At 34.8% G+C, this 16,275-nt stretch overlaps 1 protein-coding gene across 2 annotated transcripts in view; it reads left to right on the top strand.

The window, feature by feature from the left end:
• Lamp2 (lysosomal associated membrane protein 2) overlaps positions 1-14,125 on the top strand; it is a 35,287-nt gene extending 21,162 nt beyond the window's left edge. The window contains exons 7-9 of one of the 2 annotated variants that reach the window (XM_015498508.2): positions 3,177-3,240; positions 3,855-4,019; positions 13,615-14,125. In XM_015498508.2, coding sequence (XP_015353994.1) covers positions 3,177-3,240; positions 3,855-4,019; positions 13,615-13,754 — 369 coding nt within the window. In that variant the 3' untranslated portion in view covers positions 13,755-14,125. Of the gene's footprint in view, positions 1-3,176; positions 3,241-3,854; positions 4,020-6,404; positions 8,945-13,614 lie in introns of those variants that run through there. The other variant, XM_015498509.2, reaches the window with a different exon arrangement.
• The last annotated feature ends 2,150 nt before the right edge of the window (positions 14,126-16,275 follow it).

Below are 16,275 nucleotides of genomic sequence, written 5' to 3' on the forward strand. Positions count from 1 at the left end.
ACCACCACGACTTTCTCACACCTACAACATAGTTCATGAAAAGTTTGTATTATTAGGTGTTGAGATTTAATTTGTCAACTTTATAAATTCCAAAATGAGCAGCATAATTAAGGGAAATTAAGTGTGTAGAATATAAGGAAAGTAGAACCTCAGCCTTGGCTAAGAGCAGGGGAAGATCTATAAAAAATCTGAAAGCCAGGAAAAAATGCAAACATCTGAGGGAAAATGGTAAAATTAGAACTTAGTTAATATCACAAGACAATTGTTGTTTTCACAGATAATGGATGAGCCCCACAAAGGGGTAAGGTGTCAGTTGTGGCAGAAGTAGGATCAGGAAACAGTATTCGTGCTGAGCACACATAAAGCACCTTTCAACTCTCTGTTCTGTTTTCTCCTGTTTGCTTCACCTTTTTGTCGCTGTTATCAGCTCACAGTTTCAGTTTCTGGGTGGCATGTAATATTTTCTTTTATACTTGTATATATTCCCTTTCTTTTTCCTGCAAATAAGTAACAGTCACAAATGAAATATGTGTGTACATTTGCACAAAGAAGAAGGGATGCTATCATAAACTGTCTCTTTGGCTTTTGAAATTAAAATTGCTTAGACTGGTGAGGGAAAAAAAAAAAAAAAAAAACAAGAGTTATATATATACTGAACATGTACAGACTTATGTTCTTGTCACTAATCCCTAAGCAAGATAGTGTAACAATTACTTACATAGCATTTACATTACATTAGGTATTATTAGTAATTTAGAAGTGATTTAAAGTATGTAGGAGGATGTGTGTAGGTTATATGCAAATACTACACCATTTTATAAAAAGGGCTTAAACAAACTCAAATTTTGGTATCTGTTGCTGGTCCTGGAACCAATCCTATGAGAATATCAATACTAAGGGAAGACTGTACTTTCTAAATATAAGACATTGTGTAAGGGCACATATTAACTCATTAAATCAGGATAGCTTAAAATGCCAGCATTCGAGTTTGTGTTGTTGTTCACATTTGTATGAAAAGCTGAACCCTGAACAGAAGGTTTCAGGTTACGTATATCTGTCCTACTTCTTGCTAGAATTAATTAGTCATTGGGGACCTTTATTTCTACCTTCTCAGAAGCAATTGTTTTCCTCATAATATTTCTGTGAGGGGATATATCTGTATACATATTGTAGCAAATGGAAATGAGCAATAGGGTATAGCTACAGATAAGGGAAAATGAACCACCAATAGTTCTCAAAATAAGAGCTATTATATAATTGGATAAAAACAAGTTCTGCTTTGTAATCAGATTACTGATATATAACATCTGATATGTAGATGAGAGGTATGTTGTAATTTCATATCTGAACTTGGTATCTTGAGTCTAAAGTATTTTTCTCTATAAAATATGTGCTGAGTAATTGAAAATTATATTAGACAATTATATTTTAGAAAGGATTACAAAATTTTTCTTTTTATTACATTCTAATAATTCCTCTGTTATATGACTAGTGAGTCACTGTTAAAAATGTCAGGTAGGCCAGGGTGTTGCTCAGTGGTAGAGCATTGCCTAGCATGCATGAGGCCCTGGGTTCCATTTCCAGCACTGTAAAATTAAAAAGAAGAAAGTGTATAAGTGTCTAAACTTGTTTTCTTCAGGCTGGGGGTGAAGCTCAGTGGTAGAGTACTTGCCTAATTTGTGAGGCCCTGGGCCCTGGGTTCCATCCTTAGCAACATACATACATACACACACACACATACACACACACCAAAAAAAAAAAAAACTTATCCTCTTCAGTATGGTAAGAGCAGACCTCCTTAGATATATTCTGTTATCTCATAGAAGTTATGGTTAATAAAAATGAGGAAAGTAATATTTGGGGTCATTCCCTTTTGAGTGATACATCTGACCACTGTGGTAGGCTCTTTAATGGAAAATGGCTTCTTCTGATCTTACATGGAAATGTTTAATATTAATAATTATAATATTTGTTTTGCCCTGTAGGCTATTTTAAAATAGAATCCAGCCAGGCAAGGTAGTGAATACCTATAATCCCAGCTATCCTAGAGGCTGAAGCAGGAGGATCACAAAAGTTTGAGGCCAGCCTGCACAATTCAGCAAGATCCTTTCTCCAAATGAAAAAATAAAAATGGCTAGGAATGTAGCACAGTGGTAGAGCATTCTGTGTTCAATCTCTAATTTCACACACACACACACACACACACACAGGGATAATTAGAACAAATAAAACAAAAACAGGGCTGGGGACATAGCTCAGTTGGTAGAGTGCTTGCCTCGCATGCACAAGGCCCTGGGTTCAATCCCCAATACCATACACACACACACACACAAAAAAAAAAGTCTAGGAGTGTAGTTTAGTGGTAGGGCATATGCCTAGTATGCACAAGGCCTTGGTTCCATTTCTAGTACTGCAAAAAAAAAAACCACTAATAACATTAAATTAAAATCTTAAAATGTAGTAACAATTCCAGCTATCTGGGTAACTGAGGTAAGAGATCCCAAGTTCAAGGCCCACCTGGGCAACTTAGCAAGACCCTACCTGAAAATAAAATTTTAAAAAAGGTCTGAGGATATAGCTCACTGATAGAGCTTGCCTAGCATGCATGGGCCATGAGTTCAATTCCCAGCACCAACACCAAAAGAAAAAAAATGTAATAGCAAGAAGAAAAATAAATAAAATTATCAAACAAACAAAAGAGAATAGCAGGCCTGGGGATATAGCTCAGTTGGTAGAGTGCTTGCTTTGCATGCATCAAGGCCAAGGGTTCAATCCCCAGTGAGAGAGAGAGAGAGAGAGAGAGAGAGAGAGAGAGAGAGAAGCAGTAGAAAGGAAAGAATAGAGCTGGAGTGATTGAAAGGCAGAGAGTCCAGTAAGAGACTGTCATGATCTGGGATAGAAGTGGTGTGGACTCTGAAATCAAGATGAATCACATTGTTATCCAAGAACCACATAACTACTCTGGTAGTCCACAAGTTGGAAATTAAATGAAGAGAAAAAGAGTTTTGCCACTTTGAGTTCTCTTTGCTTAGTTGCAGTTTATTATACTAGCCCAGGTCTAATCCATGGTAGCCTCTTCTCTGTATTACTACTAGATCACTTTTCTTCTGTAGATATTAACTTTACCTGTAGACAGTTGTGATATGTTGATTAATTGGATGTTCTCTTTGAAACAGAAAAATGAAAACCGATTCTATCTGAAGGAAGTGAATGTCAGCTTGAATTTGGCTAATGGCTCTGGTAAGCAAAGCATTGGTCTAAGGGAGAAGAGTGTGAGTTATATTGAAGGACTAGAAACTATACACGTCTCATTATCAAAGAGTGCCTTATTCAGTGGAACCTTGTAAAAAGTATACCTTGACCACCACTTAAAATATGTAACTTTGAATATTTGAGTTGTGGTATTCTATATGTTGCTATATCTCATCTTTTCAAACATGGTAGTTAATAGTTAAGGATGCAAATGATTTTTAAGCTGTAGAAACATCTATAGAAAGATGAGGGAGGTAGTTTATGACTGTAATCCCAGCTATTCATGTGGCTGAGTCAGTAATATTGCAAGCTTAAGGCCAACTTGGGCAACTTAATAAGACCTCTGTCAAAATAAAAGAGAAAGGGCTAACGGTTGGGGAGGTAGCTCAGTGGTAGAGCACTTGCCTGGCATATCTGAGGCCCTAGGTTAAAACCTCAGTACTGCCAAAAGAAAAAAAAAAGTAGTGGTGGTAAGACTTGCTTTTCGTTGGTAGACCATGTTTCCTAAGCTCCCATACTTTACTAAAAAACACTGAGAACTGTCCATTTTTGATGTTGATAGGATAAGAAATTACTAACCTGTATTTTTTTTTCCTGGAAAGTTTTCAGCATTGCAAATAACAACCTTAGCTACTGGGATGCTCCTCTGGGAAGTTCTTATATGTGCCACAAAGAGCAGACTGTTTCAGTATCTAGAACATTTCAGATAAATACCTTTGAATTAAGAGTTCAGCCTTTCAATGTGATGGAAGGAAAGTATTCTACAGGTAAGAATCAAGCAAGTTTTATTAATAATTATGTTCTTACATTGACTGATAGGTGGCTTTTTCTTTGAGTCATGGAAATTTATATATTTAAATAGAGAAATACGAACTCTCCTCTTGACTCTACGATGTAGAGTTCTTATGGCAATGGACAAGTTGTGTAACTATATTTGGCCCATCATTTTGCTCAAGCCAAATGTTTTTATGATCTGAAAACTATTTAGAGCTTTAAGTGAGCTTACTTAAAATATAGTTGCGTCTTGGTTTCAGTTTGGAGGGGATGGTACCTTGGAGCAGCAGCTTTGAGTATCTTATCTGCCTTCTTGGGGCCATCTTCTCATTGGAAACATTTTCCTACCTGAATGAAAGCAGTTTGGTCTGATCTCAAGAAACAAAAATAAAGAGGGATAGCAAAGCCTCAAATATTGCGAACTATGTTATTAGCAGCCAGAATTATCTGACAAGTCCTCAAAGCATGTACCAGTGCAAATGAGGCTTTTTGAAAATCAACTCAGGGCTAATGATGGCATTTATAAGATTTTTGATGAAAGTTCTTTGAAGGACTTTCATTATAACATGTTCATGTGAATGTGAAAGATGTATTTGGCATTCACAAGATGAAAATTTGCATAAAGAAAACAAAGTACACAAAATTCCTTAAGTAACTTGTCCTTTTAAACCAATTACTTAAAATTGGAGGTTTGTGCATCACAGATTTGCTGAGCAGAGCTATTCCAGTCATCCATATCCTTTTAAACAATTAATTATATGGTTTAGAAGGAAATGTAGAAGCAATGTTTAAAAGTGAATATGCTGGCTAGGGATGTGGTTCAGTGGTTAAGCACCCCTGGGTTCAATCCCTGAAACAAACAAACAAACAAAAAGTGAATATGCTGTGAGCCATTCAACTACTTCTTCAAAGGTGATGAATACCTCGTCAATAAATGGGCTTTTCACCCTACCATTCTTGTGAGTAGGGATGTTAATCACAACTTTAAGAGTTATTTTTAAGAATTCATTTTTTCTTTTGTTGGTTTTACTTATGTACTTCATTTTTTCATCCTTTAGTAGCTTTATTTATGGAGTCTTAATCTAGCTCCCCTATATCTTCACTATAATTTTAGATCCAGATTTGTGTTTAGAATTTAAAATCTTTTTCAGTGTTATTATCAGTTAAGGTCTATTTATCTAGTCAGTTATAATATAGATGAGCTGTTCTTTTTCTTTAAATTTCTGGGTTTTATGTGCATAGAATTTAAAATGTCACCCAAAGAAGTATATAGCATTTAATACTATTAAATGCATAATCTATCTGTGGAACTAGGTTCTTGGCTATGGGTACCTATAAATACAGCACATAGGTAATACTTGAGTGTACATGGGGAGGAAATAGAATTGCAATAAGGTAGAAGAGTGTTGATTGGATTTTATTGGATCAGACTATTCTCCAGAAATAGAAAAATAGTCCCTGTAGGCTGCTAGCCTGGACCAAATTGATAAGAAAGGTAGTAACCACACTCAGGTTAGTAAGAGGTCCCAGTTTCTTGACTCATGTAGCCACTAAAATCATATAGTCTCAATCAGAGATCTGAAAACTTTTTCTTAAAAGATCCAGACAGTATTTTTTAGGCTTTGGGGCCACATTGTCTTTGTTGCAACTATTCAATCTGTCATTATAACATGAAGACAGCCATAGGTAATACATAAACAGATGAGTGTGACTGTGCTCCAATAATGCTTTTTTAATGGACACTGAAATTTGAATTTCATGCAACTTTCATGTGTCACAGAATATATGTCTCTCCCACAACCATTTAGAATTATAAATATGATTTTTAGCTCTTGGGCCAGATTTGGCCATGAACTGTAGTTGACTGACCCAAGTATAGAGGAACTCTAAAGCCAGCCTGGTTCTTCTAATCTTGTAATACCCTGCTATCCTGTTTCCCCCAGAGACAATCACAGTACCACTGGGAGTCTAATCTGGCTATGTAGAAATAGGCTAAATTAGCTCTCTTAATTTCTGATTAAGTGATACTCCTGTTTTGGAAAGAACTTGGAATGTAAACAAATACACAACCATACACACACGTATGTATACCGTGTAATCCAGTGTGTGTGTTCATAGACATAAATGAATTTATACATATTCATGTGTATGAATTCATATATACACATGAGCATAAATATAAATATAAGAAGACAAGTTTTAGGATTTTAGTTTTAGAATAGCCCCTAATTTTCTGTAGCTTTATCATAAAAATATACCTGTCATAATTAAAATTGATTTTGTAAGCATTTCTGACTTTTGAATCAACATCTTTTACTTTTGAACATTCTTTTTTTGATTATACTCATTATTTGTTACACACTTTTTCTCACCTACAGCCCAGGAATGTTCGCTGGATGATGACACCATTCTAATACCAATTATAGTTGGTGCTGGTCTTTCAGGCTTGATTATCGTTATAGTGATTGCTTACCTAATTGGCAGAAGAAAAAGTTATGCTGGATATCAGACTCTGTAACACTAATCCACATGTGATCTCTGTTATCAAACAATAAAGCAAGTACAAGTTCCAACCTGCAATACTGTTCAATTTAAGGTATATTTAGTTGTAGTCCTGCTCTTAGAATGGGTGGTATGAGAGATTTTTGAACTTAAACAAAAAAATCCTATAAACTATAAATTAGCCATGTGATATTGGTTTCCCAACCAAGGAATAGTTATTTCTATAGTAAAAGACACATGCAAAATCACCTGTATTATAGGTTCTATTTTACTGTCTTGAATTAGATTTCAGTGTTTTCACTTACGTATATCTGACTAGAAATATACAGCTTAGGAAAAACAATTTTTGAAACGATATCTTTTCCTTGCATGAGGTTGAGTTGGGACAACATATTCTATAGTGGATTTGTACTTGCTCCTTTTGCTTTTTTTTGTGATTTCGTTTGCAGGTTAACTTAGCTACTTTGGCATTGCTGCATTATTTGATCCATGAAAGAGATGCTAGTAGATTTGAACAGGGCCTAGTATATTATGTTCTTACAAATGAATGCTTTTCTCATGCTTTTTGAATACATTTGTACTTAATGTGGCTGTAATGACAAAAGACATAAAAGCTTTTTCAATTTTAGAATAGGTGTTAATCTTATTGTTTAATGCTTTTTTTTTCCAAAAAACTGGACGTTTCAATCTTTTAAATTGCAAGATGCAAGACTATTCCAACTGGGCATTTCAATCTATTTTTTAGGTGCTTTAAAGATAATTGCTAGGCAGTGCCAATTGAGGGCATTAGTCTTTTGTACCCGTAAATTGGCCTCTACATGTAGTACTAAAATTAATGTAGATTTCTCTTTAACCTTCCAGTCTTCCTTGTTGGTGGTAATGTATTTTATTCTTTTTCTCAAAGAAGAAATGCCAGTATGTCCTAGAACCTAGATCAAGTGCACTTACACTTAGAAAATAACTTGTACTCAACCCAAAAGTCTTGGTCTTCCCTCAGTCTATTAAAAAGTTATTTATTTCTAGTTTGCATTGATTGCTACAACATTTAGTAATTTGGCTTTTACATTTAAATGGTTCTGTGTTAATCAAAACTTACATTGTTATTGTTCATTATGGTAGATTCATTATTAATTCATATACTTTGTATTCAGTTTTGTGATGGGAGAGATGTACCAATTGTCTATTTACTGTGCATCACCTAATGCTTATGTAAGAAAGCAAACTTTTTCAGCATATATAGTTAACACATCAAGTATTCCTTGCAGATTCTGCACGCACGTGCGTGAGCACGCTCACATACACACACACACACAACACACACACACACATTGGTATGGCTGAGCAAATTATTTTTAAAAATATCAATGTGCAGCCACATGTGCAAGGTTCCTGTGGTTATTTGGGGAGGGCAGATTATATGCCTCCCCATCAGTAGGAAATGAAGAGCTAGTACTGGGGATACTATTCAATGTTGGAGTGCCTGCCTGCATGCACAGGGCCCTGGGTTCTACACACAGTACTGCAAAGACAAAAACAAACAAAAAAATGAGGAACTATCTGGGTTCCAAAATTTTGATGTTGAATACATCAGTACATACATGCACGCATATATAGATAATTGCATGTTAGCATGTTTATGTCTGTAACTGTCATTAGAATGATAAATAATTTCTCTCACTTAAATTTGCTGTCTGTTTAGCCTGAAAATCTTACTGGCTCAGAATCAGATTCCTGATTGACTTAACCCCTCTCCTAGAGCTACTTTGAGCTGAATTGCCAGCTTAAATTGCTTCCTAAAGACTAAATCTGATTTATAAAAATTATTTTTTTTATTTGAAATATGTTTTAGTATAAAATTGTTAATCTTATAAGACTGGATAATACTTTTAAGAATGTGGGCCTTAGAGATTTTTCATGAGTCAAAACAGCAGTTTTAAAAACAAAAGCAAAAACAAAAACTTAGAAGCACAAGTGGGTGGCATTGGCTTAATGCTGTTGATGTTTCTAAAAGTTTCTACCTTTAGATTATATATCTGATTCATATTAAAATACCTCTAATAAGCACTGTTTTATATAAAATCTGACTTAAGTGAATATTTTTGTATTCTACATGGGCCAGTTTATATTCTGCTATTTACACTATGATTTCCTATAGCCACACGTTCTCTGTATTTTTTGTAGTGTTGTTGTTTTGTTTTACTGAGTTTGCACCTTGATGCTAAAATTCTATTTGGTTTGGGGTGTTTTTCATGTTAAAGCATTTGTATAAAGAAACTGGTCCATGTAAATACTTTCCATGTTTTTTTTCCTCAATGTTTAAACCACTAGTTATTGTATGGTATCTCTCTTTAGATATTTGCCTGTTTGCTCAACATTGCTTCTAAAACAATAAAGATTCTTTTATTTCTTAAGTAAATTTGCTCATATTTTTTCCTGTTGGTTAAAGTCAAGATTTTGTATACTACACAATCGCAATTTCTTTCAAAAGAAAAATCTTTGTAAATGCTTAGAAGTAGAAATATTCTGTGTAGTATTCTCTGGAAGAAGGGGCATACATAGGCCTTGAAAGATGCTAAACTGGCTACAGAATAAGAATTACCCGGGAATTGTGTTTTTAGTAAAAACACATACTTTATTACAAATACACTTCCCAGGTTTTCCCAGACTCCAACCCTAGAGTATGTCACTTAGCAGATCTGGGATGAGGGGTGTGTGTGTGTGTGTGTTTGTGTGTGTGTGTGCGCGCGCGTGCACATTTCCCTGCTGAATCTGATGCATAGTCAGAGAGGGACCCAGAAATCTAGAATATTTATTTCATAGTAAAAGCTTCAGAGTATCTCTTCCTACACTTCTCAATTCCTAAAGTGAGACCAATATTTCATATCTGTACATAGCAGCTTTTCATAGCAGCTATCCAAAGTGAGCTATTGATCTGAACCGAAGTAGGATTGTGTGCAATCCATCTCTTAACTCATCTTAAAATACTTCAATCTTCCAATTTCCAAATAGTTTCCTGGTCACTGTAGTAATCACACAAGAAAACTAAGCTGGTAATTTTTCTCTGGGTTACCCAGTTAAGCCATATGAATGCTGTGAGTCATGGCTCCCAATACTGCTATTAGCTACCATGTGATTTTGGCCAGGTTGCTTCACTCCTGGGATCTCAATTTTCTTCATTTAGGGATTGGGGCTTTAAAATCCTGCTACTCTTATTTCTTTGAGTGATAATTTCCATTTCAAAGAAGATAAATATACATTTGAGTATTTTTAGAAGGAATCTGATAAGAAGTGACTTGTTATGTATCAAGATCATACTCTACATTCAATAAAGTATTAACCCCTCAGTGTATAGTGCACCTATCTTATTTCCTGCATTTTTTTCCAGGAGGAATTCTTATAAGATTCAGATTTGTTTTTCTTTCTTTTGGTACTGGGAATTGAACTCAGGGGCACTTTACCACTGATATACATCCCCCAGCCTTTTTTATTTTTTATTTTGAGACAATGTCTAAGATGCTTAGAGACTCGCCAAGTTACTAAGGTTGGCCTCATTTTAACTTAGCCACACAAGAGTTAGGTTTTTAAGATTAATATCATTTCATCTGATTTTTAAAGTTAGATAATGTCAAATTTTCTTGCATTCGTCTGTCTTATTCATCTCCTTTTAGCTACCATGTCTTACCTTGGTAGCTAATTTTCTGCATCAATAACTGTTTTATGTTGTCTTTGAAAAGTGTAGACATGCATAAGTGGTAGAAGCTTTAAGTACCCTTTCAGCTTTATGTGATTTACTTTGGTTTGAGTATTGATCTAAAAGGTATATAACAAATATATGTCGCATAAGAATGTGAGTCTTAGAGTAGATTCTTAGTGTGTGGTGCTGGGGATTGAACCCTTGGCCTTGGTGCATGCAAGGCAAACACTCTACCAACTGAGCTATATCCCCAGCCCCTCAACTGCTTTTTAAGGGAGTTTTACATTTTGTCATAAATGTATATCTCAGCTTTCCAATTCTTATGCTGAAAATTTTATTTGAAAAATTTCTGAACAGAACATTGAAGATTAACTGTTTATAATCTACTGTTTCAATGAAAGTTTTCATTGAAATTTCATTGGTCATGAAACTTTTTTAGTCTTAAAAAAATATTCATTGCTTCTGGCTATTAAACTCCTCCACAGATGTACTTTTCCTTTCCCCAGAAATATTTTCGGCAAATAGGTCAGGTCGAAATGACTTTTGGAATGAGTTTTCTTTTTTCAGGATACAATCCTATTAAATTACTGTTTTCCCAAAATTTCTTTCCATTACCTAAAGAATTTTTAAAGATTGAATTCATAAAATCAATAGTTATTATAAATTAATATTTCACACACTAATTGAGAGCATTTTAAGTAAGTGACAGCATCTGGAAAGATCTTTGTATTAGCGGAATTGCCTTTTTGATCTACTCTGGGAATATTTGTCTTACATGAAAGCCTTATTGGCAGTATTTATGAAAGTCGTTTCAGTACTAGGTCAAATACCCAATTTGGGAAAGAGAGGACTGTGAGTCTGTTGCCAGAATAAGAAATTAATCTACTAATGAATTTTTTAAAATCCAAGAGATATTAAATTCAAAGCATAATACTTTATGATACGTGTCACCTAATAGTTTATAGGCTGAATGGTAATTTGGGAAATTGAAGGGGTGGCACTCACTGAGGACTCTTAACATCATCTATTCACAACTCACATCTGGCAACCTTAGCTATCTGGATTCTTAACAGAACCAAGTTAAAAAACATCATTGAGCTGGCAGCCAAAGTCAATGTCAAAAAGTCCATAAACTCCGAGGTTGCATCTTGTTCCCAGTTACTGTCCCAGAGGGTTACAGGAAAAGAAAAAGAAAAAAAAAAGGCTGGCACATTTCTTGAATGCAGGCAAACTCAGAATTGCCTTCAGCCTATTCATTCTTATTTTTGACCCAATTCAAATAAACTTCAATTGCCTGATTTATCAATCCCTGGTAGATTGCAAGCTAGGAAGAGAACTAGGGCAGTAAGAGGCAAGGAAATGGGAAATAGAAGTGTCAGTTTAACATGTGAGCTCTCTTCTTCCCTTTCCAAGTGTGTGTCCATTTGTACTATTCCTTCCTCTCTCTAGTATCACTGTAGGTTTTCTTGATTAATACTTCTGAAATACCATTCCTCCTGCCTCCTAGGAGACCTTATACCAGTCAGCATTTTCAACGTATCATGTGCTAATAGCTCTTTAAACATTTGTCTCATCCTATAAACATGTAAGTCTCTTCCACTCACCTGCCATCTTTTCTTGTCTTTGTTCTAACTACCTCTATATTGCTTCTCTTTTCTTAAATCATTTTTAACTCCTTGAAATGAGCATATGTTCCTTATCCCATGTTCTCGATTTCCTAACCAATCACTTCCCGTTTACTTGTAAATCTTTGGCAATTTGACTCATACCCTTCAACTGTCTATATTCCTAGATTCAATGGACATTTTTCAGACTTCTCTTAAGACTTTGCTATTCTCCTATGCTAATTGAAACTCTCCCTTTCCTTCACTTCAGTGGCACTATTTTCTACCTGTCTTTTCTACTTCTTTTTCCTACTCTGGTCTATCTCTCAAATATGAGTGTTCCCAAGGGTTTTGTCTGTGGACCTCTTTTTATTTGACTTGCTCTCACTGAGAAATTTTGTTGTACATGGTTTTAACTACCACTTGTCATATAACCACTTGGTTTGAACACAGGCATAAATCCAAAATGGAGTGACTCTCTAGCTTATCCTCTCCCAACCCTCCCCCATCAAATAACTACAAATATAACAATACTGAAATTGTTCAGTATTGTTCTTGAATTATTACCATGATGAATGCCACCAGCATGAACATAATTACTTAAGTGTGGAATTGGAAACTATCCTATTAGCACCTCCTCCTACACCCTCTACATCCATTTGGTCAATTCTGCCTTCTAATTGAATCTCCAGTCTGTCCTTTCTGCATCTTCACTTCATTAACCTAGTTCAGGGACATAATATTGGTCACTTAGACTCTAGTAATAGAGGTGTCGCCTAACTTAACTACCTCTAGGCTTCCTTCTGCCATACCTTCTGAAACAAAAATATCCTGCTTAAAATCTTGATGCTGATATTTTTTTTTTTCTATCAGGATAAGGCCAAACTATCTAGGAGTATACAGTGATCTTATAAGTTGGTTCTGATACATTTTTCTGCCTCCTGCCCAGTTGATCCATTGTTCTAGCTATGTCAGCTTGCTTGTTGCCCCTGAAGTGCCAAGTGTTCTTGTCCTCCATATTTTTGTCTGTGCTGATTCTTATGCCTGGAATATCTTTATATCTTTATCTCATTACCTGTATGGGTAATTCATATCCATCCTTAAAAAACTCAGCTCAATTGTCACCTTTTAAAAAGTGTGTCTTGTGTAACAAGGCTGAATTGAGTGTGCCTCTGAAACACTTCCATTGAAACTTTGTGTATTGCTTGCCCCAACCACAGCATATTTTGAAATTATAACCACTTACTTCCTTGCCTGAGTCTCACACTAGACTGAGCTTCTTGAAGCCAACAAGTATGCCACTAGGGCCAGTTTTTATCTTTCCTCCTTATTTAATGACTCCAGATTTCCATGTATTGAGTTCTGTGTCTCTTTTGTATAGTTGTCATTAGTTAATACTTAATAATATACAGTATTCCAAGCACTGTGCTTCTTTAACATCATAACATTTTGTCTCTGAAGCTCACAGCCTGATCATCAAGGAAAGGTTAATTATATTTATTCACTATCTTCTGTTTAAGAAATCTGAGAAAAATGTGATCATTTTTGTATACATTTCACCCAAAATGACTACATTTTTTTTGTTATGTAAAAGTGTATGGTTTGGTTATTTGGGAAGTCACTTCTGTGGAACATCTCATTTGCTAATAATATAATGCCAGTGACTTGTTATCTTAATGTGAAAAACAAAATGTGTGTGCTGGGAAGTACTGTCATTTTAACTTAAAATGGACAGATTTGAAAATTTGTCATTGTTTCTGTTCTCAATTGTCCTTTCTCCACATCTAGCTCAAGACTGCAGTGCAGATGACGACAACTTCCTTGTGCCCATAGCGGTGGGAGCAGCCTTGGCAGGAGTACTTATTCTAGTGTTGCTGGCTTATTTTATTGGTCTCAAGCGTCATCATGCTGGATATGAGCAATTTTAGAACCTGCAATCTGATTGATTATATAAAAATACGTGCAAATAATAAGGATTTGTTGCCTCTTGGTATATGAAACACTTTTCTTCTTAAAAATGATATATTGAAACCTTAATTCCTAAATCATTCCCAGTATTTTAAGATCAGTCTTTATTAATAAAACTGCTCTCTCTCTGATTAGCTTAAAATAAAAAAAAATGTTTTATTTACTGGTTCTGAGGACAAATTTGTTAAAAAGAACATTGGTGTGCAATGTTTTAAGAAGCTTTGCCTAAATTTTGATCCTAACCTAAGATGCCTGAAACTTATTAACATGGCCATTATAAAAACAAAATATGTAGTGTGTTTTAGTGGAATTAATAAATATTGTTTCACTACTGGTGTTCTGTTTCAATGTATGAGAACTATCCTGATTTAAACTCATCACTGTGCCTTTGCATATAGTTCATTAAGTAAATGTTGATGTGGCATAAATGCCCATCACATATGCTTGAACTCGATTTTCAGTGGAATGAAGCAACCACTGTCCTTAGGGCCATCCACATTTTTAAGGTTATGTGACTTTTACTGATTTTTTTTTTTTTGAGTTCCAGTAAAGAATTAAATCAGTGCTGGGTGGTAGTGTACACCTGTAATTCCAGCAGCTTGGGAGACTGAGGCAAGGGGATTGCAAGGTCAGCCTCAGCAAATTAGAGAGACCCTGTCTCAAAATTTTTAAAAAAATGAAATCAGTATCTCAGGTTTGTGATTTTTTTCCCCTAGGTAAAAAACAGACCCAAGAGGCTACCACAGAACTTAACCTGGCTCCAGAATTAGAGTTTTTTTTTAATACTTATTTTTCAGCAATATAGACTGAAAACATTCAAGTATATTTAACTACTTGCCTTTTATTCCTTGTATTTTGCTCCTCTTTGGATGCCTGATTAGCATTGAAAGATAGAAATATTCTATGAACTAATTAGGACAGATTGTGTTGTGTTTTTCTACCTCATCTTGTTGATCTCTAGAGCATTAAAATCTATTTAGTGTTGTCATCAGATTGGTACTTATGAAATGTAAGCTAACAGCAATCTCAGAAGGGAGGCAGTGAAGCATAGCAACTAGGCTCTTGCTTCTTCAAGACAGCCCCCATGGGGCAGAACATAGATGAGGGTATAGAGAGGCTGTTGGCATTAAAATTAGCTAAATAATCAGCCCTTATTGAAACATTTTATGGTATAAGTGGGGCACAGATATTGAATGTATAGATAACTAAGAAGGAAGCTTAATAGATGAGAAGTTTTCACATTGAAGTGAAAGTTTGAAATATATATATATAATATATATATAAGCTTATTCAGAGTTTATATAACTTACTGATTAACAATACAGTGTATCTTGGTACCCAGCTTTCAAATCCCCAACTGAGGGCTTGCAGTAAAATACAGTAAATCTTTTCAACAAAAGCTAATGTGATTACTGAAATTCACCTTATGTTTTCCAAACCTTTCCAAACTGTTTTTTATGAATGGCAAAACTGTAAGAGGAGGTAAAGTTAAAATTAGAGGAAAAATGCAAGTTATTGCACAATAATAAATCACACCAAATATCACATTTTGTTAATTGCCTTAGAATTATGCTGGAAAGTATCTTAAAGATTATTTACTCTAACAACATAATTTTCTGAAAGGGGAGTGACTTCACTGAAGTTACATATCTAGCAGGCAAAAAAAACCATTGCATTTTGATAAAAACTGCCCCAATGAAATCTAATTATTCAATAGTGAAACAACTGCTGGTTTAAATTTGAAATAATGAGATCACAGTTGGGCACTTTGAGCTGCTGCAGGATCATTTTGCTTAAGTATTTTTAAAGCATTGAATATTGGCCTTTTCAATAGTACTGTACTGAGACACTCCTATTATGATCTCTGCTTGTTATTACTTCAAACCCTAAACATCTTTGGATGGGATCACAAACATGAGAAGAAAAGAGAAAGGAATGAACACTTGTTGACTGCATGAAGTATATCAGATACTTTAAAATACAATTAGAATGAATTCTTAAATATCTTATAATACCACAATTACTATTTTCCTTTTATAGATGAGGAAAGTGAGGCCTAGTTTAAATAACTTGGCAAAGTCCTTCAGCTAGTACTTGAAGGAGTCAGGATTCAAATTCAGTTTTGCCTAAATTCAGAGCTTGAAATTCAAATTTCACCCACTGCCTTCCTGGTGGTCTCTTTTTTTAAGTGTAGATGATTACTCTTTTCCCTAGTGCCATTAGACAATTAAACCTAAAATCTTTTTATATAGGGCAAGCATAATTCTGTATTTTGGACCTTTTCCCATTTTTCCTTTAACTTCTGCTTTTTTGTATTGAAGAATTTGGTGTGATTTTAGATGATTATAATAAGAGATATAGGGTGATCAGTTGCTATGAAATATTTGGATTGATCTTAAGAAATAAGGATAATGCTATAAAAGACTAACCTGTTATCAGAATGCTTATTTCTTGTTTGCTTGCTTTGCTTAATTACATTCT

This window comes from Marmota marmota, unplaced genomic scaffold, assembly GCF_001458135.2.
Source record: "Marmota marmota marmota unplaced genomic scaffold, marMar, whole genome shotgun sequence".
NCBI classification, from domain to species: domain Eukaryota; kingdom Metazoa; phylum Chordata; class Mammalia; order Rodentia; family Sciuridae; genus Marmota; species Marmota marmota.